General features: G+C 50.1%; 3 protein-coding genes across 5 annotated transcripts; 1 reads left to right on the forward strand and 2 right to left on the reverse strand.

The window, feature by feature from the left end:
* Positions 1-2,193: 2,193 nt before the first annotated feature.
* SNRPD2 (small nuclear ribonucleoprotein D2 polypeptide) lies at positions 2,194-6,083 on the reverse strand. The gene is made up of 3 exons (XM_016212607.2): positions 5,985-6,083; positions 4,357-4,536; positions 2,194-2,464 (listed from the first exon to the last, which is right to left on the reverse strand). Coding segments are annotated over exons 1-3 (357 nt in total). The 5' UTR covers positions 5,987-6,083; the 3' UTR covers positions 2,194-2,289.
* A 713-nt stretch (positions 6,084-6,796) lies between these two features.
* On the forward strand, positions 6,797-15,634 carry QPCTL (glutaminyl-peptide cyclotransferase like). The gene is made up of 7 exons (XM_016212606.2): positions 6,797-7,018; positions 7,509-7,652; positions 8,365-8,646; positions 9,986-10,138; positions 10,239-10,338; positions 10,802-10,918; positions 12,365-15,634. The coding sequence occupies exons 1-7, from the start codon at positions 6,809-6,811 to the stop codon at positions 12,508-12,510; spliced, it is 1,152 nt and encodes a 383-aa protein (XP_016068092.2). The 5' UTR covers positions 6,797-6,808; the 3' UTR covers positions 12,511-15,634.
* Positions 15,635-15,802: 168 nt separating this feature from the next.
* On the reverse strand, positions 15,803-21,147 carry FBXO46 (F-box protein 46). 3 transcript variants are annotated; one of them, XM_016212580.2, is made up of 2 exons: positions 21,061-21,147; positions 15,803-18,676 (listed from the first exon to the last, which is right to left on the reverse strand). In XM_016212580.2, the coding sequence occupies exon 2, from the start codon at positions 18,596-18,598 to the stop codon at positions 16,781-16,783; it is 1,818 nt and encodes a 605-aa protein (XP_016068066.2). In that variant the 5' UTR covers positions 18,599-18,676; positions 21,061-21,147; the 3' UTR covers positions 15,803-16,780. The 3 variants fall into 3 exon arrangements, with proteins under 3 accessions (XP_016068066.2, XP_016068064.2, XP_016068065.2); XM_016212578.2 differs by lacking the exon at positions 21,061-21,147 and adding an exon at positions 19,577-19,810; XM_016212579.2 differs by lacking the exon at positions 21,061-21,147 and adding an exon at positions 18,967-19,810.
* Between the last annotated feature and the right edge of the window lie 3,442 nt (positions 21,148-24,589).

Here is a 24,589-nt window from a genome sequence, read left to right on the forward strand (position 1 = left end):
TGGGCTTAAGAGACCGTGAAGACAGGACCTCAAGTTATATTATACACTGTGGAATGGCTTATGAAGAAAAATTAGAAGGGGATCTAGGGTGGTCAGGGAGGGCATCTCTGAGGAGATGACATTTAAGCCATACCTGCAACAGGTAGACAGCTTTGGGAAGAACTGACAGGCAAGACTCTAGGCAGAAGGAACAGCACCTGCAGAAGCCCTGGGACAGGAAGGAGCTTGGTGATATTTTAGGAACAGAAAGGTGGCCTGTGTGGCTGAAGCTGGGGCGAGTCAGAGCCAACAGACGGAGAGAAGTGGGCAGGGGCAGAGTTGGGATTTTATTCCAGGTACACTGAAAATTCTTAGCAGGAGCATCTCATGAGCTAATGTGTGTTTTCTAATTTATTAATTTGAGAGAAACATCAATTTGTTGTTCCACTTATTTATGCATTCATTGGTTGTTTCTTTTTAAAAAATGTTTTGACATTTTAGAGAGAAAAATCGACATGAGGGAGAAATATGGATCAGTTGCCTCCTATATGCACCCCTACCGGGGATCGAACCTGAAACCTGGGTATGTGCCCTGGCTGGGCATCGAACTAGCGACCTTTCAGTGCACAGCACAGTGCTCAACCAACTGAGCCACAGCAGCCAGAGCCATTGGTTGCTTCTTGTATGTGCTCTAACAGGGGCTCAAGCTCACAACCTTGGTGCATCAGGACAATACTCTAACCAACTGAGCTCCCTGGCCAGGCTCACGGGCTAATGTTTTAAACAGAGCCTTCCGTCTGCCCTGTGGGGCAACAGATTATTAGGAAGCTGGGAGCCCAGTGAGGAGACTGCAGGCAGGAGGTAATGGTGACTAAACCAGGGTGGTAGCCATGGAGGAGTGTGAAGCAGTTGGACTTGAGCTATTTTAAAGGTAGAACTGAGGATCTGGCAACGGATTGTATCAGAAAGTTCAGCAAGGAGGGAAATCCAGGAAGACTCATAGTAGGTTTGACTGTGGAGAGGAAAAAGAGAGGGAGGTTGTGTTCAGGGTGGGGTGGACCAAGAGTGCTCTTTGGACACGTTAAGCTAGGACTAAAGGTCTGGAGCTCATGGGAGATCGAGTTGGAGACAGAAGTGTGAGCCCACTGGGGTCAAGAGAGGAAGATTCAGTGTAGATATAATCACAGGCATTCAGCTGAAACCTTGCATCCAGAGAAGCCAGGACCACTGCTAGCTGCTAGCTGGGGAGTGTGGCTGCACATTCCCACCCTCCTGGGTGGCCCCCTGGGCACTAGGAGAATTGGGGGTATCCAACAGCCACACTGGAGCTGGACCACCTATACATAAGCAAGACCCTCGCTTTTAATCCCCCTCCCAGATACACACTTAAATTCAGTTATTACCCGGGTGTTATTTTCCTCAGGTCTCCAGCTTCCTGGACAAACTCAGTCCTTTAAGTATGAGGTGGCCTTGCTCCCTTGGGGGTTCTGGAAGGGCAAGGTCCTTGTAAATAAAGCATGAGAACAGCTGTGTTTTGTTTTTTTTGGTGTGAGAGAGAATATTTTGGGCCAGGTCATAAAGGGAAATGACTGAGGTGGGCTGCATGGCTGGGAGTCTGTGATGGCCACGTCCCCTGGGGGTAGCACTGCTCATCTTCAGCGACATGTTGCCATGATAACATGGACATCAACGTGGACATCGTGCCGTCACTCTCCCCCTGCCTAAGAGAAACCCCAAGAGGGAATGTTCATGTGATCTCTTGATGCTTAACTATTTGCAATGTATATAAATAAAATTATGTGTGTGCGCACGCACCAAACACTCTTGAGGGTTGCTTCTCTAGAAAGGTACTATTAAGATAAAGCTGCAAGCATTTAATGGCACAGAGGAGGTAACTGGGGGATGCTTCCCTTACTGAACAAATAGAAAAAAAGACCACAAGAAATTTCAAGCAAGGCTGACTCATCGACTCATCGAAAGGCAGGGAGAAAGGAGAGATGGAGTAATGAGTAGCTAGGAAAGATTAAGAGCAAAAACTTTCTGTGTCCAACAGACTCACTTCACATATGGGGAAACTGAGGCCTGGAAGAGGCAGAGGCAAGGCCTCGTCACCTGTGCAGAGAGGTACTGATCCCAGTGCTTGGACCGGTCCCAAGCCCAGCTGCCTCCCTCTGCCAAGCCCACCCCACTAACAAGGCCCTGGGAACAGACAGATGCCACTAGAAAAAACACAGGATTTTATTGTTTTCATGTGGACAGCCAGGTCTTTGCAGGATGAGGGAGTGAGTTTTGGCGGCAGGGAGGAAGCCCCTACTTGCCAGCGATGAGCGGGTTCCGCAGGACCACAATGACTGAATCCCCACGCAGGAACATCTTGGAGATGTAGCGGTCCTTGTTGACTGGCTTGGACTTCTTCTTGCCCTTGCCGCTCTTGGGGACCTCGGTCCACATCTCCTTCACATTTTCCAGCACCATGTTGCAGTGCCTAGTGGGGACAGGGAGTGGGGAGGCACCAGGCGTGAGGGGACAGCCTTCTGACCTACCGTCCTCTTTGAGGTGCTGCTTCCCTCCTGCAGCAGCAACGGAAGGCCTCAGATGGAGGCTGGGGCAAAGGACACCATCCCTGTGCCACAGTTTCCTCTCTAAAATGGAGACATTCATGGTGCCCACCTCATAGGGCTGTTGTGAAGATTAAATGAATCAACACAGCATTCTTGTAAAGTACTCAGAACAGGGCCTGGCACAGAGAGAAGGCAAACAAAATGATCCTGCCTGCGCTTTTTAATTCCCACTATTTCTGGAGGCATCAGCAAAGGAGTTGCTTCTCTTTGGAGACCAGAGGCCCCTGGGGCCTGTGGCAGCACATGAGTCTCCACTCATTCTGCTTTGTCCCTGTCCTCGGGGGGCTAGGTGGGCATGTGTGAAGATAGTAGGGATCAGTTCACTCAACGAATGCTTGCAATGAAAAAAACAGACACTATCCCTGCCCTCATGGGGTGTGCGTTCTAGTGAGCGGACCAGGATGCTAAGCAAGTGACCAGATACCTGGACTGTAACATGCTGTCAGGTGGTAACTGCTATGACGAAAAACTAAACCAAGGTGGAGGGATAAGAGGACATATGGAAATATCTACAAATGGTAAGAAAACAATTTTAAAAAATCAAGAATGAGGTGCTCTGGCTGGTATGGCTCAGTTGCTTGAGTGTCATCCCGTGTTGTTCTGCAGACCAAAAGGTTGCTGGTTCGATTCCCAGTCTAAGCGTTAAGCCGTCAATCACCGCATTTCATTCCCAGAATGTAAACACGTATGACCTCCGCCTCTACAGCAGGACACCAAACACAGTGGGATGACTTCACTTACCCCAGGTCACACTTTAAAGTGGCAGAGCCTGTGTTTAAATCCACATCTATCTGCTTCCTTGTGCTCAGCACTTCCTGTTGTTCTTAATCTTGTTTTACTCAGAGGGAAAGGTTGGTTTGTGGTCATGTATAGCTAGTGGCTAACATGTCCCAGCATTCAGCCTCGGCACACGACTGTGAGGATAGCACTTTCCAGAGGCTAAAAAATTCAGCTTATATGTTTATTGAGCATTTATCATGTGTTAGGTACTGAGTCACGTGCTTTTCATACGTAATATCATCTAGTCCTCACCACTGTTCTACGGGGGGCATAAGAAAACTGAAGCTGAGAGAGAAAAATCACTTGCTATTGACTTTTTAATCAACACTCAGACCCTAGCTTGCCTGTTCATTTTATTCAGGTCTGTCCACTGCTGCCTCTTCAGATGGGGCCTCTTAACCAGATAAGACAGCACCCCCTTCCCAGTGCTCCATTATCCTTACCGGCTTTACTTTACTCCATAGAACTTATCACTTCTCGTCAGCTTCCCTACCTATAACAAGCTCCTTGAATTTAGGAAACACGTTTTAGTCATTGCAGTGTCTCCAGAGTCTAAAACAGTACCTGGCACGGTGCACACTCTAATTATGTAATAACGAGACTGAGAACAGCCTTGTGCCAGATGCCATGCTTCTAGTGACTTACTACATTTGACATGTATCAAGCCACTGAATCTTTGCAACCACCACGATTACTACCACTGTTCAGATGGTAGTCACTGGCCAAAGGTCACGTGGCTGCTAAGAGGCACAGTTGGGACACGAACCCTTGAGGACTGGCTCCTAAGTAGATGCCCATAACCACTGTACTGCACAGCTGGAGGGGCAGCAAGAGACAGTCACACCTCGGGTTTTAAGGTACTTACTCTCCCAGCTTTTTTGAGAAACCTGGTATTCTGCCTCCTCATAATGGAGCTGGGACTGCTTCTCCAGGTCTGGCCAGAACCCCTCCCAAGACCCTGTCAAAAAGCCTTTACCTGTCAAAAGCTTTCACGCGGCCCAGGAGTTTCTTGTTGTTTCGACAGTTGATGAGCACCTGGGTGTTGTTCTTGACTGACTGTGTGAGCACGGATAGTGGGCCCGTGTTAAACTCCTCCTCCTCCCGCTTCTGCAGCTCCTCTGGGGTCATCTCACTCTTGGGTTTGTTGAGGAGGCTCCTGAGTGAGTCAGTATGAAACCATAGGTGAGAGGGCTAGGAAGCTGGAGCATGGGTGCTCATGACCTTGCACTCAGTGTCTTTCCAACCCTTCCCCAACACACCTACCCTCCTACTCAGTCCTCACTTGGCATCACCATTTGGATGCCTAATAAATTCCAATCTTGCACATCCTAGGTTGAGCTCCACAATGCCGAACCACCTCAACTTATTCTATCCACAGCCGTCCTCATCTCCATCAATGGTAACACCATCCTCCTAATTCTTTCAGCAAAAACTCTGATAGCAACTTGATTCTACTTTTTCTCTCACATCCTACATTCAATCTGTCAGCAAATCTTGTCATCTGCCTCTAAAATATGTCCAGAATCTGATCATCTCTTACCAAGACCTGAACCTCCATCATCTCTCCTAGAGTTCTACTGGTCTACCTCCACCCACACTCCCCAACAGTGTTCTCCACAGAGCAGTCCCAGGGGCTGTGCCAAAACCTAAGTCACATCATCTCACTCTTCAAAACCCTCCCATGGCTCCCATCTCAGTGTAAAAATCCAAAGCTTTTACCATGCTCTGCATCTATTCCTCTCTTTTACTCTGTTCCAGCCACAGTGTCCTCCTGGGTAGTTAAGATATTAGGCAAATTTTCAAATCGGGCCTCTACATTTGCTTTTCCCTCTGCCTGGATGCCTCCCCAGGTGTCTCTGTGGTTCACTCTCTCACTTTCTTCAGGTCGTTTGCTCAAATGTTGCCTTCTCAATGTGTCCTTCTGTGCTAGTTAAGTTACTTCTCTCAAAATTGACATTAGCCATTGTTTTTACTCTGCTCTCTCGTTTCTTTATTCATAGCCCCCGTCACCTAACACACCATATACTTCACTTGTTTATTGTCATTACATTAACCACCTGCCTTTTCCTGCCCCATAAGCTGCAGTAGAAGGCTTTTCTTGTGGAGGGGGTTTCACTGATAGAGCCCAGGCATGTAAAGCCGTGTCTGATACATGAGCACTCAATAAGAAAATTGCTTAACGGATAAATAAGTAAAATTATTCCTGTCTCTCATTATCCGGAAATGTCGCGAATTAGGTCGAAACGCTAACCGTCTCCAGCTCAAATTATCCGCATAGTTCCTCACCTCAAATCGTTATTCCTAAAAGTCCATACTTTACTCGCCTAGGTTCTTTATTCGTAATATCGCTTCCGCTTAAAATTCATTTCAATAAGACTATTTGGTAAAGCCGCCAACCGGTTGTCTGATAAAGCTTTTCCCACTCCTGAACTCAGGAGCCATCAAAGCCCCACGCGCGTTCTCAAACTCAACAGGAGAAAAGTACCCCACTTGACCCCTAAAATCTCTGTCTCCGCGCCCCGCTCTACCCATCCCCTTCCACCGGTAAGTGGTCAAATTTACATCCTCCACCCACTCCCGCCGTTTAAGCCTCGGTGGCCTCACATGGTGGCTGGCGGTGGCTGCGCTCTCAGAAAGCTCCCGTCGCCTCCGCGATGCGTCCGCCTCCGAAGAGAAAGCGCGAGAAAGGCGAGACTTCCGCTTCCTGCGGCCCACTTCCGTCGGCGCCTGCGCAAACTCAACCAGCGCCGCGCCTGTAGCTTGTTGCCATAGCGAACCCGCCAGCCCCGCGCGGCGTTAGGGTAAAAGCCTTTCTTGCTTAATGGTTCAAACACATTCAGGACCATACGGGTTAGATGTTCTCGACAAGGAGAGAAAAACAAAGCGGGTCCGACTTAAACCATTTCGTTGCAGAAACGGCACAGGCGGCGGGAGGGAAAGGACACACCAGTTCCAAAAGCCCGCCGGCCCGTCCTTCGGGGACGCGGTCTGCGAGAGGCCAATCTGCTCCTCGCTTTCAGGGATGGGCTCCGCCCCTTTTTCTTGGGGCTCGTTTACGTGTCTATTGATCTTTCCGACTGCGCGGACCCAATCCTTTGCCTACATCGGGGAGGGGCGTGCACCTGCGCCTGGGCGGCCGCGTGTTTTCCATGACTAAACGCTTCGCATTGGCTTCCTCTCCACGGCTGAGGCGGAGCCTACCCCTTTCGCGCTCCCTTTTGGGTTGTGCAACTCTCACGGGAACCGTAGGCTAAGCCCCAGGGAGGCGTGTCCTCAGGAGGGGAGTCCCCATTGGCTTCACTGATCGCGGGAGGGTGGGATGGTGCAGTTGCTCTTGTTGTTCATTGGTCCGGTGATTCCATGGGGTGGGATTTGGCTGGGCCTAAATTTGATCAGTGGTCCCCGACCAGTTTCTAGGAAAAGGTGCCATGCGTTCCGGGGGCCGCGGGCGGCCCCGACAGCGGTGGGGGGAACACGGCCTCTTGCAGCCACCTTCACCGCCCAAACGCCGCCTGCTACCGCGGGCGCAGCTGTTGCCGCTGCTGCTGCTGGCGCTGGCGGTGGCTTCAGCGTTCTACACCATCTGGAGCGGCTGGCACCGCCGGACTGAGGAGCTGCCGCCGGGCCGGGAGCTGCGGGTGAGGCCGGGCGGGGGCACCGCGGGGGCCCTCATTCCTCGCCTGCCCTTACCGAAGGTCTTAGCTGGACGTGGCTTTATCATATGGCCCTAGCTACAGGTGCCGCCGTTGTGGTCTTTAGGATGCATGCCCCTTTTTAATGCAATGAGGCTTCGGGCTTGTTCTGTAATAGTGGCTCCCTTTTATAAAGAGGAAAGGTCTGTAGTCGTGAAACTGGGGTTTCTGGGTACTAATCCGAAAGTCAACTATTTGGAAGAGTCCCCTTTTCTCTCTGGGCCTCGATTTCGCTATCACGATTGAGGTAGGCTGGAGCAGGATAGGCTTGGAGGGACTTTTCCTGTGTCTAGGGTTTATCCTAGAAACCTCCGATGCTGGAAGCCGTGATTAGGAAAAGGAACTGGGGCTTCTTAGGGGGCACGGCGCCCGGGGTAGGGTCAGAATGGGGGTTGCTCTCACGCTCTGCTCTTCGCCATCTCACCCCTCACCCAAGGGCCCGTTGATCGCAAGCCTTCCCGAAGCCCGAATGCGGAGAGTGGTGGGGCAACTGGACCCACAGCGTCTCTGGAACACTTATCTGCGTCCCCTGCTGGTTGTGCGGACGCCTGGCAGTCCGGGTAATCTCCAAGTCAGAAAGGTAAAGAGCTGCACCTAACCCTTCAGACCGCCAGGGAATGGGAAATAGGCATTCTGCGCAAGATTGCGAAGTGTGTGGAGCTAATCTTACTCTAGAGTGACTACCAGGCTGTATTGCCCTCTGTACTGCCCCCACTAAAAGCTTACTATGTGCTAGGCGCAAGTAACAGCCCTATGAAGTGGGTACCAATGTGATCTTCATTATGCAGATAGGGAAACTGAGACTCAGAGCAGTTGGGCATTTTGCCCAAATCCCACAGCTAATAAATGGTGTACCTAGGGTTTCAGTAACATCTCTATATTGTCTCCCAGAAAGCATCAAGAGTCATTTGAATACTGCCCGAGTTCAAATCCCACTTCAGCCACTTGGAGTGTGACCTTGGAGTAGCTTCCTAAGCTCTCTGTGCCTCAGTTTTCTCATCTGCGAATTGAGCCACTGATGATCCCAACCCCATAGAGTTCCTAGACTAGGACTTGGCACACAGTGAGTGCTACTGAGGAATGAGCTGTGATTAGTTTTGGGATCAAGAGGTGGGGTCATTCCACACCTGGCACTTAATAGATATTCAGCTGAAGTGTGTCAAAGGAATGATTCTAACCAAAGTAGGACTTGTGAGTCAGTCTGACTGCTCTGCATGGCTCAGGTTACATGGCTTTTTCCCTACATCTTCCTCAGTACCCCACCCACCTTCCCACCTCTGTCTTGCCACTAGTTCCTGGAGGCCACCATGCGGACCCTGACGGCAGGCTGGCATGTGGAGCTGGACCCCTTCACAGCCTCAACGCCTTTGGGGTCACTGGACTTTGCCAACGTGGTGGCCACGCTGGACCCAGGGGCTGCCCGTCACCTCACCCTTGCCTGCCATTATGACTCAAAGCTCTTCCCATCTGAGTCGGCCCCATTTGTGGGGGCTACAGATTCAGCTGTGCCTTGTGCCCTGCTACTGGAGCTGGCCCAGGCCCTGGACCAGGAACTGAGTAGAGCCAAAAATCAGGTGAGGAGTGGAGGTAGGGTAGGGGTGGAGGGCAGGGGCTTCATCTCCCTTGGTTGAAGCCACCATCCTCCCTTGCCTGGTCTTGTCTTCCTGTCTCCACTATACCTACAAAGACACAGAGATCTTTCCACCTCCTGAATGTTAGATCCTGTTCCCCCTCTGCCCCAAACCCTTCCTTGGCTCCTACCTCATTCCATACACAAGCCAGAATTCTTATAGTGGCCCATGAAGTGTGCCCTGTTACCTCTCTAGTCTCATCTGCCACCTCTCACCCCTCGCTCACTCCACTCTAGCTACCCACTGCCTCTGTACCTCAAATCCACAAGATTCACTGCCACCCCAGGGCATTTGTACTTGCTGTTTGCTCTGCCTAGAATGTACTTTTCTCATATACCTTCCTAGCTGGCTCCCATCCTTCTTTCAGGTATCTACTCCAATGTTACCTCCTCAACGAGCCTTCCCAACCACTGTGTTATTATTCCGTGATTTGTGGTCCTTATGTTGATTTGTCTGTCTTCACAACTAGAATAACCTCCATCTAGGCAGGGACTTGGCTGCTTTTGTTTCTGCTCTATTCCCTGGGCCCAGAATATTGCCTGGAATGAAGGAGGATGTCAATTAAAATGAGTGGAATGAATGAAAACACAAGTTTCCTCATGCTTTTCCCCTGCTTAGACCCCCTCCCATGGCTTAAACACCAGTGTCCCAAAGCCCAAGCTCCCTGGGCCTTGCTGACCCCTCAGGCCTCTTCTTAAACCTCTCTGGCCCCAGCCTTGGTTCATATGCTTCCTTGCCTCGGAACACTCTTCCCTCCCCTCCATTTTCCCAGGCCAGCTCCCACTTACCCTCGGTGCAAACATACCTTCCCAACAGACTCAACATGCTCCCCAGGCCAAGTTATCCCCCACCCCCTTCCTGTGCTCTTTCAGGGCCCTATAGTTGTTGGAAGCATTTGTCCCAGCTGCATTTCACTGTTTGTATAATTATTCATTCATGGGTCTGTCTCCTTTGCTAAGTGGGCTACAGGAATAATGATAATCAGAGCTAACCCTTTAGTTACTGTATGCCAGTCACTATTCTAGGACCTGGATTCGAATCCTACCCTATGAATAGAACTGTTATTAACCCCATTTCTACATGAGAAAGCTGAGAATTTAGTAACTTACCCTATACTGCTTAGCCAGGAAGCAGCCGAGCCAGGATTTCAACTCAGGCAGCCTGGCTCAGAGTCTATGCTCTGTGAATGAGGAGACCTAGTTTGTCCCATTTAGCTCTGCAAGCAGGGAGGAAATGGAGGCGGGTTGAGGTCAGGGCTGACACTGAGCACCAGCTCCCACAGGCAGCCTCAGTGACCCTGCAGCTGCTGTTCTTGGATGGTGAAGAGGCGCTGAAGGAATGGGGACCCAAGGACTCCCTCTATGGCTCCCGGCACCTGGCCCAGCTCATGGAGTCTGCACCCCACAGTCCCGGCCCCACCAGGATCCAGGCTATTGTAAGACCAGGGCCCCACTGGGTTCCGGTGAGGGAGGGAGGGGTATGGCAAGGTTGGCAGCATTCCACCTGGCCTCTCCAGTCCTGGTCTCTCTCCCTAGGAGCTCTTTATGCTTCTTGATCTTTTGGGAGCCCCCCATCCGACTTTCTACAGTCACTTCCCTCGCACAGTCCGCTGGTTCCATCGGCTGAGGAGCATCGGTAAGGGTGACAGTGGAAGCAGGCTTCAGCCTGGGATGGAGGTGGGAGGGCTGGAGTGGGCAAGCACCTGTTCTCTGAGGGGTCATCCAGCCTTCCCTCTACCTCCCTAGCCTCTCTCTAAGGCACTAACACAAAGGGCAAGACACAAACAGATCCCACAGCGGTTGTGATTACAAACGGGGCGTCAAGTCATATAGCCCTGGGTTCGAATCTTGACTCCTTACCAGCTGTGTGAACTTGGGCAAGTGGCTTTATCCCTGAGCGTCAGTTTCCTATCTGTAAAGTGGGCATGGTGGTAGTGGTAATAGGAGAACATGGTGCACCTGCAGGAAGGGGTAACATTCTTCTTCCTGTGGGATGACCAGTGCTTTACCTTCAGACTTCCTGCCCTCTGATTTGTGAGCAGGGGAACCTTTGACCCCTGAGGGGCTGACCTTTGCTCTCTAATCCCCACTACCTCCAGAGAAGCGCCTGCACCGTTTGAACCTGCTACAGTCTCATCCCCAGGAAGTGATGTACTTCCAGCCTGGAGAGCCCCCAGGCTCTGTGGAAGACGACCATATCCCCTTCCTCCGCAGAGGTACCTGCCACAGGGAGGAGTGGGGGGTGGAGGTCCAAGGGAGCCACAGGTGGGCCCTGGCTCTGACCCCTTCTCAGGATAGGGGGCTGGTGGTAAGTTAACCTCTTTGTGCCTTGATTTCCTCATCTGTAAAATGGGGATAATAGCCCACGTCTCAGTTCCTATCTTGTTGAGGGTGTTGAATGTGTTAATACAAAGTGTAAAGACCTTTCTTGGACCAGTGCCTGGCACGTAACAAGCATTCAAGAAATGTGAGCTGTTACTGTTTGTTCCTCAGCGATTGTAGTTTCTTCTAGCTCTTTCCTTTCAAGGCCCTGGTGGCCCAGCAGAATCACCAGAGGAGCTTCGAAAAATGCCCAGTCACATTTCAAGCCCACCGAGCAACCTCCTTGGGCCTCTGTGCTATTTTTACAGAACTCCCAGATGATTCAGATGCACAACCAGGGCTGAGAACATCTGGTCAAGGGGTTCAGAAAATAGGTTTCAGAATTGATCTGGGTTCCAGAATCTGAAACTTAACCACTGGTTGACCAAAGGCAAATTAATAGCCTCTCTGAACCCCCGTTTCTTCTGGGGGAATGAAGAGATTTATACATGAAAAGCATGTCTGTGTAGATTCATAATCACAGGGTTGGGAGAATGAGATTAGGTATATGAAATGCTTGCTTACCCAGTGCTTGGCATATAGTAAGTCCTAACAACTGCTTTTATATTTCTTACTCTGTAATTTACTCTTTCAACAAATACGCATTCCTTACAACGCCTTCTTTATTGATTTGTTCAACGAATACTTCCCAAGGCAGATACTGAGCAGGGGTCAGGGATACAGTGATGTGCTAGGGTCCACCTGCCTCCTGCCTAGTGGGGGACCAATGTTTAGCAAATTGGACAAACGCAGAGAGAAGCGCTTTGAGGACAGGAACCCAATGCAGAACAGTGGTTAAGAGCACAGACTCTGGAGACATGTGGCCTGGATTCAAATTCTGTGCTGTTTACTAGAGGCGGGACCTTAGGCCATTAACTCTGCCTGCCTCTATGTCTCAGTGTCCACTTCTGTAAAATGTCGGTAGTGACAGCACCACCTTAAAGGGTTATTATAGGATAAAATGGTGTGTATGTGTGATGTATGACCTTAGACTAGGGTCTGGAATAGAACAAGTACTATATAAGGGCTAACGATTAGTAAAGACGAGAAGAGCCAGATAAAGTACACCTGGCGGATGGTCAGACATCTGTCCCTTCTGGTCTTTCCATAACCCATTAAGTTTTGAGCTTCTCTTAATTTGTGTTATGAAAACAATAGATATACTGGGTATATGAATTTAAACTAACATGTACCCTCAGACACCTAGCGATTGTTCAGAGCTCTTTAAGCTCTAGAACAGAGTATCTTCTGGGGTGGGGGTGGGGAGGCCTGGGCCTGACTGACTTCTCTCTGGTCCACAGGGGTCCCGGTGCTCCACCTCATCTCCACGCCCTTCCCATCTGTCTGGCACACGCCTGATGACTCTGAGGCCAACCTGCACCCACCCACAGTGCACAACCTGAGCCGTATCCTTGCCGTGTTCCTGGCTGAATACCTGGGGCTCTAGCCTGCCAGGCTGACGCTGAAGGAGAAGCGCCCAGCAGGGGATGGGTTCAGGCTGGGCCCACCTCGAGTGTGCTGGCTCATTCTTAATACCTTTGGCTCTGCTTGTGCTGTGGCTAGAAGACTCTTTCCTATGACCACAAGCTGCCACTCTTCACAGACATGGAAAAGACTGTCGTGGGGTGAGAGCCGAAGGAATAAGAGGTTGGGCCCTGCTCTGAGGGAGATATCGGGCTGAAGGTTTGCAAGGGCCAGATGCTATTCTGTTTCAGCCAGCACACCATGGACTGGCATATGGACCAGCACCACCACCCAACCCAATGAATTCTCTGTGGCTTTTGTTTTTGTGGCAGTTACTTCTTCAGAGTGGGCAGCCTTGCTACTGCACTGGTCCAAGCCTAGCTCCTACATGGATGTGCCATGTGGGGCCCACAGAGGATGTGCTCGTAAGCAGGAACCGAAGAGTGGGATGCCAATACTTGGGAAATCCAGGTCCTGCAGATCCAATGGGCAATACTAGCAGAACCACCATAATAGGTGTTGCATGAATAAAGGGACCAAAGAGGCGGGGTGAGACATTAAATGAGTTTCTTAGTTGCAGTGTGAATTTTCAAGGGTAAGACAATGCATTGTTTTCCCAGGTATTTCACCATGGAACCCCTTTATTGGGAAGCACCTCACAGAACTAGGTACCTCAGAAGATATTTGGGAAACACTGGTATGTTTATGGAAGGAATGACAGGACAGGAGTCACTGCAAACTAGTTATACCAAACCGTCCTGTCCATTTTAGTCATGAGTACAGGAGTGCAAGATGGGGGGTGTAACTACAGCTCCAGTGATGGCCTGAGGAAGTATTTTCCAACCCTACCTAACTTTCAGACTCAACTGGGGTACTTATTAAAAATGCAGACTCCCGGGTTCCACCCAGACTATTGAACTGGAACTCCAAGGAGGCGATGGGAACCTAACAAGCACTGGAGGAAATCTCAAGATTAGCAAAGTTTGGGATGCTCTGTCCTTAAGGATAGAGTTTGGTGTTTTCCCAGATGCTTAGCAAACCTACTCCAAAGAAAACCATAATATGGAGGGTGCCTAGAATGGAAGTCCTATGCTGGGCTCTGTGCCTGCTGGCTTTGTGACTTTATTTTTTATAGTTTATTGATTTATTTATTTTTTTTAGAGAGGAAAGGAGAGGGAGAGAAACATCGATGTGAGAAGGTAACATTGATTGGCTGCCTCCTGCTCACCCCCTACCGGGTGCCCTGACCTGGAGGGACCAGGAACCTTTTGGTGCATGGGATGACATCCAACTGAGCCACACAGGCCAGGGCCTGGCTTTGTGACTTTGATGGAGACCTGGTAGGTAGCAGGGATGTCCCGCCAGGATGGATGGATGTTAAGTAGTAAAGGTGAGCATTGGCTTTCTGAGCCGACTCAAGGCTGGAAACTAGAGAATTCACGGGCTGTAACTCAGGACATCTAATGACAGGATAAAGAGGTTCTCAGTTCACATTCTGCCACAGTAGCTGGCATTTATTGGGCACCTACTACAGGCCAGGCCCCATGAGCACTTTACACCAACTCAGCCTCCCCCAGATCCTGAGGTAGGTACAAGTTTGGTTCTCATTTTATAGGTAAGGGGGTCAGGTCTGAGATTTATGAACCAGTTGTTTACAGAGCCTAGATTCTCACACACGGCTGTGCTCCTAACCCCAGTCCCTTCCAAAAGTCACCTGTGCGGGACCAACAGATTGTTAAGAAAAAGTAGCTCCTCCTGAGGCTTTTAATTGGGTGCAAGTTAAGTCAGGTTGGGATTGGGGAGAACAGACCAGTGACCTGTTAAGAGGTGGAATAGAAGTCCAGTGTTCAGAAAGGGAAACTGACAAACATCAACCAGAGGGTCTCAAACCACAGGGAGATTCCTGTTCACTTGTGTGGCAGGCATGGTGCCAAGCACTTAAAAGTGCACCATGTCCCCTTAGCCTTATAGCTACCCAGAAGCAGATGAGACATCGTCTCCATGTTAGAGAGGGGAGGCAGAGTGTTCGGTTACATCCCCAGCCCTTTCGCCCTACAAGACATCTTGGTTAACAGTACCACACTCCAGGCCCTGAGCAAGGGGCCTAATGCAGTTTTTGCATAAATCTGGGGCAAGGGTTGTGGGCTCCATTTTACAAATGAGGCTGCTGCTGCCACTTGGCGTGGCGGTGCTTTCCCCAGCTCCATTTGTCCCCCAAACTTAGGGTCTCCCAGCCTCAAGCTATGAAGGGGCCACTAGGTGTATTTAGTAAGCACAATTGTTGAGCACTCTAGCTGTGATGTATCACATTAGTCTTTTGAGGAACCATCAGTATTCTCACCTTTCAGATTAAAAAACAGCTTCAGAGAAATCCACTGCTGAAGATCACATAGCTGGACACGTTCAATGCAGTTTGTCTAGGGGAACATGTCTTTTTATTTGTCCTGTTCATGACTCATTGGGCTTATTGGTCTTTTACCAGCCTGGAATAAAGGAACCATCATCTTTAAATATCTTTGCCCAATTCTCTCTTCTGATTCTAGAATGCCAATTAAGTATTAGACTTGTTCACTCTATCCTCTATGACCTTCCATATTTTCTTCTTTTTTGGTCTCTGCTTTTTCAGACTCATCTCTAGTTAATAAATCTTCAATTGTGTCTAATTTGCTGTTTCACCATTGAGTTTTTACTTTTAGTTATTATATGTTTGTGGGCTTTTTCCCTTTCCTATCTGCTAGGCCACTATTTAGTTCCAAGTTCCCTGCAGATATCTGCAAGCTCCTGTATTCTAATCTGTGACCCACAGTCTCACCATCTGAAGCTTGTTTTTGTTCTGTTTCTGCTGGTCCTTGCTCATGCTTGTTTATTTCCATGTGTATTTGGTTATTTGACTGTACACCATTCATTGTCTGACAACTGTTTGTAGGGACTCTAGGAGACAGTTCCTTTGCCCAGAGGATTTGTTTGTTTCTCCCAGACATCTTGGCTAGAAGTACCTTGGGACACATCACTGATGCAAACCCAAGCCACGGCCAGCTTGAGACTGGGCCACCATACCTGCTCAACATTGGATTTCTAAAGAAATAAAAACTATCTTGTTTAAGCTACTACTGTTTTGAGATTCTGAGTCCAAACTGACACAGATGAAGAGTCAAAAATAATTTCATACTAAGGGGCTTGGCCAGGGATCCTTTTCTCAGCTTTTCCATCTCCCCATGCACAGCTCCCTTCTTTCGCAAATCCCCTCCCTGAACAACATACAAACCAGTCTGGGCCCAGCCTTATAAATATGGATTTTATAGAAAGGACCAATTCAAAATTGGTCAGATGCCACACGCTAGAGGCTTCCAGAACCACAGGGATGAAAAAAACAAACCTAAACAGAACAAACAAAAACACCCCAGACCAAATTGCCCAGAGAATCAAGGTCTCAGTAAACCAGAGGCTTCTTCTAAAGAAACATGCAGCCAGGGTGGAGAGACTCCAGTGCCTGAACAAGTCCCCGGAGCAGAAGGAAATACAACCCAGAACTTCACACCCACAGCCCCTGCCCACCAGCCCCCCATGCTGCCAAGAGCAAGGCAAAGGGTTTCATAGCTATTTGGGGTTTTGTTTTGAGTGATGGTGAAGACAATAGCTTAAATAATGGGAGGAGAGAAATTTTTATAGTTCAACTTTTCTTTTTCTTCTCTTCCCCTCTGGGAGAAGTGGAGAGACTGGTAGCTTGAGGTTAAAGAGAAAACAGTGATTTTTATTGTTTTAATGGGGAAAACACCTAGAAATGGCAGGCTGCCACGACACATGCCCAATGTGATCTGTGATCCAATGGCTCCCCAGTGAGAGAATGAATACAGCTCCAGAGACAGAACTGGGGGAGGGAGCGGAAGGGGGCCAGGATGGGGGAACCCTTAAGTAGTACCAAAATTAGCTGCCGTCTGCTCCCTGCTGGTGGGTTCCTGGGGTGTAGAGTGGCAGGAAGGGTGCTAGGGCTGAATGGAGAAGAAACTTGAGATGCTAATAAAAAACACCCTCCACGAGGGTCCCCGGCCCTGGGTCTGAAGAATAGAAAACCAATTGGGGTCAGTCAATCAGAGTGAGTGCTTTCTTAGGTCATCCCTCTGAACCCCGGCTCAGTCTGGAGGGGGCTGAATGCTGCCTGGACTGGGTGTAGGGGCTGGTGACCCCAGTCCTGGCTCTCAGCTCCCATGGAGAGGGGGTGGGCATGGTGGGCTCTCCCCCCCCCTTCCCCGGCTTCACCTTCCCTCTTCCCGGCCAGCCCGGCCCCCACCCCCACCAGGCCCATTGCAGGGCAGCACCCAGTTGTTATCGTGCAGACCCAGGCGGCAGCCAGGCGTCTCTCGATCGGCTCGGCGGCAGCACATCCAGTAGGAACGTCCATAAGGCAGGTCGTGGTGGTAGGGCTTAGGGTGCCAGCGGCAGAGCGACACATCACCCTTCTCGTATCTCTTGCGGCACTGCTTACAAGGGTCATCGCGGTAGAGTGGGTCACGGCTCCAGCGCGAGTCTGTGGCCCGCACGCCGAATGCCTCGATGATGCCCTTGAAGTGGTGGCAGGTGCACTTGAGGGCCGCCAGGGCCCGGGTGGGCAGGAAGCTGAAGATCTTGACCAGCACATGCTCGGGAAGCAGCAGCATGTACTGTCGAGGCTCTAGCAGCCTCTGGATCTTGAAGCGGATTTCCAGGAAGTCGTGTGACACGTGCCGGTACAGGCGGCACAGGGAGGTGTCTGCCGTGCCCTCAGCATCGTCTGGGCCTGATGCAATGGCAGGTGAGTCGGCTGGGGGTGGCTCAGGAGGCCCATCTGGCCCCCGGGACTGGAGGAAGAAGAGCTGGCCAGGAGGGGGTGGCTCCTCAGGACTGACTGTTAGGCACACTGTCTCCTCCTTCACATTCTTGGTACCGTCCTTGCCAAAGAAGATGCACTCGTCCACCACGCCGGTCACCACCACATCCACGTGGAAGCCGGATGCTCCGCAGTCCCGGGCAGGGGGGGGAGGGGGAGCTGGGGGAGTATCCTCGGGCCTGGCAGGGGCTGGGGTCTCCCCCTCGCTGGCTTCGTCTGCCCTGGCCAGAAGGAACTCCACGTTGCTCGGGAGAGCATCCCGAGAGGGGCTGATGAGCTGGTACAGGTCACAGGTGATCTTGTCCTTGGCTCGGGCCCCAGGTCCTGGGCTGCCTGGGTAGGCACAGCCCGGCCGGCCCCCACTCCCGTTGGGCAAGCTGCCATCTGGTGCACGAGGCTCTCGGCCATTGGAGATACGGAAGGCGATGCGTACCTCCCCGGGGCCTGGCCCAGGCCTCTCCTCCTTGCGGAGGCCCTTGGCCGGAGGGTTGTCCCGTTGGGCTTCGAAGTGAGCCACCGCCTCAGCCACACGGCTGCAGTCCCCGCCACCAGGCCGCCGTTCAGACCCCAGCCCCTTGGCAGGCCCACCCTGTTCTGCTGACACAAAGACCATAGGCGCTGGGCTGCCAGGATGGGGATAGTTCTGCAGGGCCAGGGCGGCCCGCTGTTCCACTAGGGCCACCATCTCAGCCACAGAGAGCAGGTCCACATCCTCACCAGCTGAGGCTGGGGTCCCATGAGCAGCAGGGGGTCCCTCCCGGCCCCCTGGGTCCGGTGGAGCTTTAGTAGGCTCAAGACAGCGCCTCCTCCGCTTGGCCTTGGAGCTGTCACTGCCCCAGTGCCCCTTGACCTTCATGGAGCTGGCCCGGCTCCCACCACCACACTGGTGGGCCACAAAGAAGGCCACCTTCTCCTTTGTATTCCCGGGCTTGATAACATACCATGTGTCCAGCAGGACTCGACCTTCATCGCCAGCAGCTGCTGCTGAGAGGAGAGGGGCAGGCTGGGAGGAGGGGGCCTCGGGGGCCAAGGCGGGTGGTGTGTTCTCTGAGTGGGCAGGCCCATGGTCTGGCTCAACCCTGCCGCCTGGTTCAGGACAGGCTGATGGCTTGAGGGTTGTGGAAGGTGGGCGAGGCTGGTTCTGTGAGTAGGTGCCAAAGGGCCGGGGGCACCATAGTTGGAAGGGCAGGAGGCCGCCACGGTCCATTCTGGGAAATGGTGGCAGACAGGCAGGGGATCACTGCATCTCAGGGCCTGGATGGTGGTAGGGGCCTCCACAGGCCACCTGGAGACAGAAAAGAGGAAGGTGGGAAGCTGGAGGAACCTGCCCTCCCAGTACCACCATGACCTCAACCTCTCCTACAGTAACAGACCAAATTAGACCACGAAGAACTCTGCACAGGTGAGCAAATAGAGGGTTGCAGAGGGGATGGGACCTGCTCTTTTAACACCATGAGCGTGAGCAGAACTGGCAGCCTGCTCAACCCTACAGATCATACTCCACTGCCCACTGCCTTCATTGATAGTCCAGAGGCCCCTGCTGCTGTCATAACCCTTAAACTTCAGTGAAAATACCTCCTTTTCCTATCTGCTCATCCAGTTGCCAGTTCCTGAAAAGATAAGAATTCCCAGCACCTGCCCACAGCTATCTACTTGAGCCCACAGAAGGAACGAGATGGGCTGCATGGGGGAAGAACATCTGAGGCCAAAGCCAGACAGGCCCTCAAGAAACTGACTCCTCACTTTGTTCAGCTTTTGGGGCTTTTTAAGGATTTCTTAAAGCTGTGTATCCTCCCCTAGAAAAATACATACACTTGCACAACACTGTGCAGGTGATTCCCTTATGCACATCCACAGACCCCTGGGATGAGAAGGCCTGCTCTAGTCCAGCCTCCTCTCCAAGTTACACATCGGTAACCTGAGGCTCAGAATGGGGAAGGGTTACACAGCACAAGACCAGGCCCTCAAACTTGCTTTCTGCACTTTTCAACTCAGGCTTTCTTAATAATGACCATTTTATCTTGCAACCATTTTGTGTGCATGACCTAATCTGGAGGCAATTCTTCTCACAACTCGGACATGACCACTTTCCACTACAGGACCAACAGGCAACATATCTCCCAGTCTCAACAGTTCCCTGGCCCATCTACCTCTAGACATCGCAAAACCACAATACCCCCCAAACCTCAAAACTTCCACGTCTGTAGATCAGAGGTCAGCAAACTATGGCCCTTGGGCCAAGTATGGCCTACAGCCTGTCTTTGCAAATAAAGTTTTTTATTTTTATTTTTTTGTTAATCCTCACTAGAGGATATTTTTCCCATTGATCTCTAGAGAGAGTGGAAGGGAAGGAGCGAGGAGGGGGGAAGAGAGAAACACTGATGTGAGAGAGACACATAGATTGGTTGCCTTTCAAACCTGCCCAGGGCTGGGGAGGGGGGAAACCCACCCCTGACTGGGAATCAAACACATAACCCTTCACTGTGCAGCTGACACTCCAGCCACTGAACCATACCAGCTAGGGCACAAATAAAGCTTTATTGAAACATGTTTATTTGTTTATGGCTGCTTTCATGCTACAATGGCAGAATTGAGTAGTTGTAACATAGAACATAAGGCCTTGCAAAGCCTACAGCATTCATTATATGGCCCTTTCTGGAAAAAGTTTGCCAACCCTTGAATACAGGCAATCACACAAACATCACTAAAACCCCATCATTTCATGGTCCTGTAGACACCATTCAAATTCGACAGCCTCCAAACACCCACAGACCCCAGTCACAAAGAGTCCCAATCCTAAAAATCCTTACCCCCATTACCCCTAATACCATCTACCACTAAAATACTACAGCCCATGCTGAAATTCCAGTTCCTTACTTAAAACCAAAAAAAAAATATCATACAGCCCCTAAAACCTATAGATGCCTAAGTTTACTAACCACCATCTAAATGCCCAGGAAGGGACACTAACACAACAAAGGCCATTTTCTGTGCTATCCCTCTCCAACTTAACCACCCCCTGAAATCCTCCTATCAGTTCCTACAGTTATCTCCAGAATGTCAATGCCCCCGAAAATATCCATACCCTTCCAAACCCTACTTTAAACTTCCAGACCTATAAATATCCCCTCCAGCAAAGAAGGCCCCAATCCCAAGGAACCCCTCACAAATCCCAGGCCTACCAAGAACTCCAACATACACAGCAATTTCCCAAACTCATAGATGCCCCAAAAGACCAGTTTTCTGAAATCCTACACTCATGTCAAACTCTTTTTAAACCTTCACACGTATTCCCTAATTACACAGAGGCCCCCCAAATAGCAAAAGAACTCTCTAAAACATAAAAACTCCCTAATATATAAAACTAATTCCAAACCATATACTTCTCAGTCAAAAGAGCCCCCCAAATACTCCCAAAGAAACCCTACAAGTGTTTTAATAGCAGACATGTGCTTACTGCAGGCTCGCTACGAGCTAATTACTATCCTAATAATGCCTGCTAATCCTCCCGGTCCCTATGAAGCAGGTAATGTATTAGTCTCTGTGTCCAGATGAGGCACAGAAAGGATAAATCCCAAGTCTGAAGTCAGACAGGCAGGAAGAAGTAGGGACAGGCAAGAGCCCAGGCATTCTTGCTCCAGGATTGGAACTCCTGTATTGTTTACTTACAAGTAAGTAAGTCTCTCTGTGAGCTCGCCAAATCAAATATCCACCAAATATCCCAAACCACAAAGGAGAACCCTACAACACACCGAACCCACCACATTACAAAAGAAACCCAAACCCGAAGGTGCCCCCTAAGCTCAAGGGAACCCCAAGTACCCCCCAAACCCACACAGACACTTGCCCAAAGCCAAAAATTTCGCCTCAATACAAAGGGAATCCCCCAATTTTGAAACCGCCCCCCGGAATTGGCCAACCCCCGGAGACGACTCTCAAAAGCTATACACGCCCCCAAGGCGCCCTCACCCGCGAGCCCCGCCCCCTGCGGCGGGAGACAGTGGTGGCCCATACGCATGCGCACACGAAGAAAGAGGGCCCGCCCACTCACTCCTTCCCTCAGGCTGTAGCGCGGCAGGGAGCACTAGTTTCCCTCCGCCCCTTTGTTGACAGAATCGCGCGTGACGTCCCCAGCCAATGAGCTGCTGCCGTTCGGGGCCGTGCCCATATAAGGAAGGCCTTGGCCAAGGGGACCAACTTCGAAAGAGGGAGGAGTCGGCAAGAGGTGACGAAGGAGGTGTGGAAACAGCGGCACCTAAGAGAACGTGGAACAATTCCCAACTTCCTGCTAAACGGAGGAACAAGGCCAGGACAGAGGCCGCCGCATTCAAGGGGAGGTTTATTACAAGACGTTCCCTCTAAACAGGAGCCCTGATTGACAGTTGAGATTTAAAGGGCCAAGCAGCTCTGGGATTGCGACTCGAGGGCGGAAGGAAGCAAGCAAAAAGATCTGAGAGTGCCCAGCTCTGATTGGGAACCCCGGAGGCCGAGATTTGGGACGGCGGGATGACCTCACCTTGAAAACCAAATAGTACAAGTCTAGGACGGCCACCGCGGCACTGAGTCTAAGCCCCTGGGCTTGGCATTCAAGGCTCAGGCCGCGTGGCCAAAAAACCCTCTCCGTCCAGCATTTCCAACTAGGCACCCCAAATATGACTCAAACTTAGTAATAGAAAAGAATATTAAACACCTCAAGAATGACTTTTAAATACTGATTACCTTTTAAAATAATATTTATGTAATTTAGTTAAATAAAATACTTCGAATTAACTTCATCTCTTTTGACCTTTTTAATGTGGCTACTAGATTTTAAATTACACATGCTGCTCGCATTATATTTCTATTGAACAGCAATGGTATAGATCCTTTCAATGTCGAGCTGAAGAGACACACATCCAAAGGTGCCTGTCCAGGCATCACTTATTCCCCCACCACATCGCTCTAGCCTTACCTGCTTCCAACCATTCCACACATCACAGCTAGAAGGGTCTTCTTAAAGCACAAACCTAACCCTGTCTGGTCCCAGTTCAAAACATGCCAAGACTCCCCAGTGCCCCTGGGAAAATGCCCACGTACCTCACCAATCCAGCCTCATCCCTCCCTACTCCTCCACTCCACACCCCCAGTGGACCCAGGTGGGCACCCAATCTGGCATAGAGCATAGTTGAAAAACCCAAACCTTTTCTGATGATCAGTAGGAGCTATTATCATCTACACTATATGAAGAAACTGAGGTGGGACAGGTTGACTAGCCAGACCAAGGACACACAGAGCTGGTGTGAACCCAGGGAATCTGATTCCAGATTACTGTGCTCTATCGTTTCACTATATATTCGCTGGGGTCTCAGCTCAACCACCCCCTCCTCCAAGAAGCTAACCCCCTAGGCTGGGTCAGGCTCCACCTCTGGACTCCCAACCCGGCCTTGCTGTCTGTTCCTCAGTCACCTTCTATGGTATTGCATTTGCTGTTCCTGCTAAGTAGATTGCTTTCCCCCCAAATCTCCACACAGTTCAATTTCTTATTTCATTCCAGTCTTTGCTCAAATTTAACTTTAGCAGAGAGGCCCTTCCCTGAGCCCTCGTCCTGGAAACTACGCACCTGCCCAGAGGGGGACCTTTGTGTTCCCTTGTCCCAGCCCTGTCCACTCTGGGTCATCACTGCCTAAAGATGGATCAGTCTCCTCCACTGGACTGTAAACCTGCTGGGGGAGGGGAGGAAGGGCCAGAGCTATCATGGTCATCACGGTGTCCCCAGCAGCACTGCCCAGCATGGGACCAGATGGATCAAAGCCTCCTTCCTTGCAGCTCCACTCCATGTCCCTACTTCATGGGGCCTTGGCAGTGAAAACTCTGTTTCACACCCAGGTCTGTCTATGTCCTATTTGGAGGGGTCAGTGGGGCAGAATTTTCTAACTCCTTACACACTGGGCCCAGGACACAGCCCTACATTAGATCAGCTTTCAGGAAATGCTCCACGAACACCCACTTATTAGAAAACATAACAACACAGGACTGAAAGTAAAAAGATGGAAAAAGACTGACCAAGCAAATATGAACCAAGAGACAAGTAGAGGGTTATTACCACTTAAAGTTCTAAACATAAGTGCTCCTAAGGTAGAAACTTTAAGTAAATAAGTATCATGTCAAAATGTGGCCTTAGAATAGAAACAGATAGTCTTGATTTTTAAAAAAAGCTATGTAACTTAATTTCTTGATAGTAAAATGAGAGAAAAATAGACGGCTGGCGATCTAAGTTAGAACGCGCTTTTAACAATATTTAAGGCTGTTTTGATGAATGCACTGTGAAATCAATCTTGACGAATTCTTTATTGAATGTCTAAAACACTGTATAATACACAAGGTATTCTTGCCACTGAATAGTCCTCAATAAAAGTTTAATTGCAAAATAATAATAATAATAATAATAACAGGTGCTCCTAATACTATAGCCTCAAAATATATACAGCAAAAAACAAGATAACAAAGAGTTTGACATATCCACAACTGTAATGAGAAACCTTAACATATTTCTCCATATAAACTGGTTGAAAACATAACATTAGTAAGGACCTGAACCACACAATGAACACCTTTGATGGGATGCTCCCAACAATTAGAGAATTGACATTTTATATCCCTAGTCTGACATTCAGAGGTCCTCCTACGTGCTGGCTGTGGGTTGGGCGCTCAGGACAGAGATGACACTGAGCTCACCAGGAAGAGCTCATGGGAAAGGGGGCAGGCATCCAAATAAACAATCATGACCAACATGAATACATTAGAGAGAAAATGGTGATCAAAACAGCAGCTATCACTTGAGCACTCACTGTGAGCCAGGCTTTGCTCTACGGGCTCTACAAATATTAACTCATTCAATCCTCATATCTTACTATTTTTAATCTCATATCAAAAATTAGGAAATGAAGATACAGAATGGCTCAGTAATTGGCTTTGGACATAGCTTTGTGGCAGAGCTTTAAATCATACGAGCTTGGCTGTCTGAAGAGCGCAAGTTCACGAAGCACAGGCGGTTCCATTCACTGAGTATACCAAGTACTTTGCAAGGATCATCTTGTTCAGTCCTCAGAAGCTTTGTACTATCTGTTCCCCTGCCCAGAATGCCCTTCCCTAGGAACCCACAGGGCTCATCCTCTTACTCCTCCAGGTTTGGCACAGAAATCATCTTCATGAGACCTTC

Source organism: Miniopterus natalensis, chromosome 18 (genome assembly GCF_054644295.1).
Source record: "Miniopterus natalensis isolate mMinNat1 chromosome 18, mMinNat1.hap1, whole genome shotgun sequence".
In the NCBI taxonomy this organism is placed as follows: Eukaryota; Metazoa; Chordata; class Mammalia; order Chiroptera; family Miniopteridae; genus Miniopterus; species Miniopterus natalensis.

Coding starts and splice junctions, on each gene's coding strand:
- SNRPD2 (XM_016212607.2), bottom strand. Junction 2,465..4,356: donor CGCGTGAAAGCTTTTGACAG/GTAAAGGCTTTT, acceptor TGTCCCCACTAG/GCACTGCAACATGGTGCTGG.
- FBXO46 (XM_016212580.2), bottom strand. CDS start 18,598: ATGGACCGTGGCGGCCTCCTGCCCTTCCAACTATGGTGCCCCCGGCCC.
- QPCTL (XM_016212606.2), top strand. CDS start 6,809: ATGCGTTCCGGGGGCCGCGGGCGGCCCCGACAGCGGTGGGGGGAACAC. Junction 10,139..10,238: donor CCACCAGGATCCAGGCTATT/GTAAGACCAGGG, acceptor CTCTCTCCCTAG/GAGCTCTTTATGCTTCTTGA. Junction 10,339..10,801: donor CCATCGGCTGAGGAGCATCG/GTAAGGGTGACA, acceptor CACTACCTCCAG/AGAAGCGCCTGCACCGTTTG.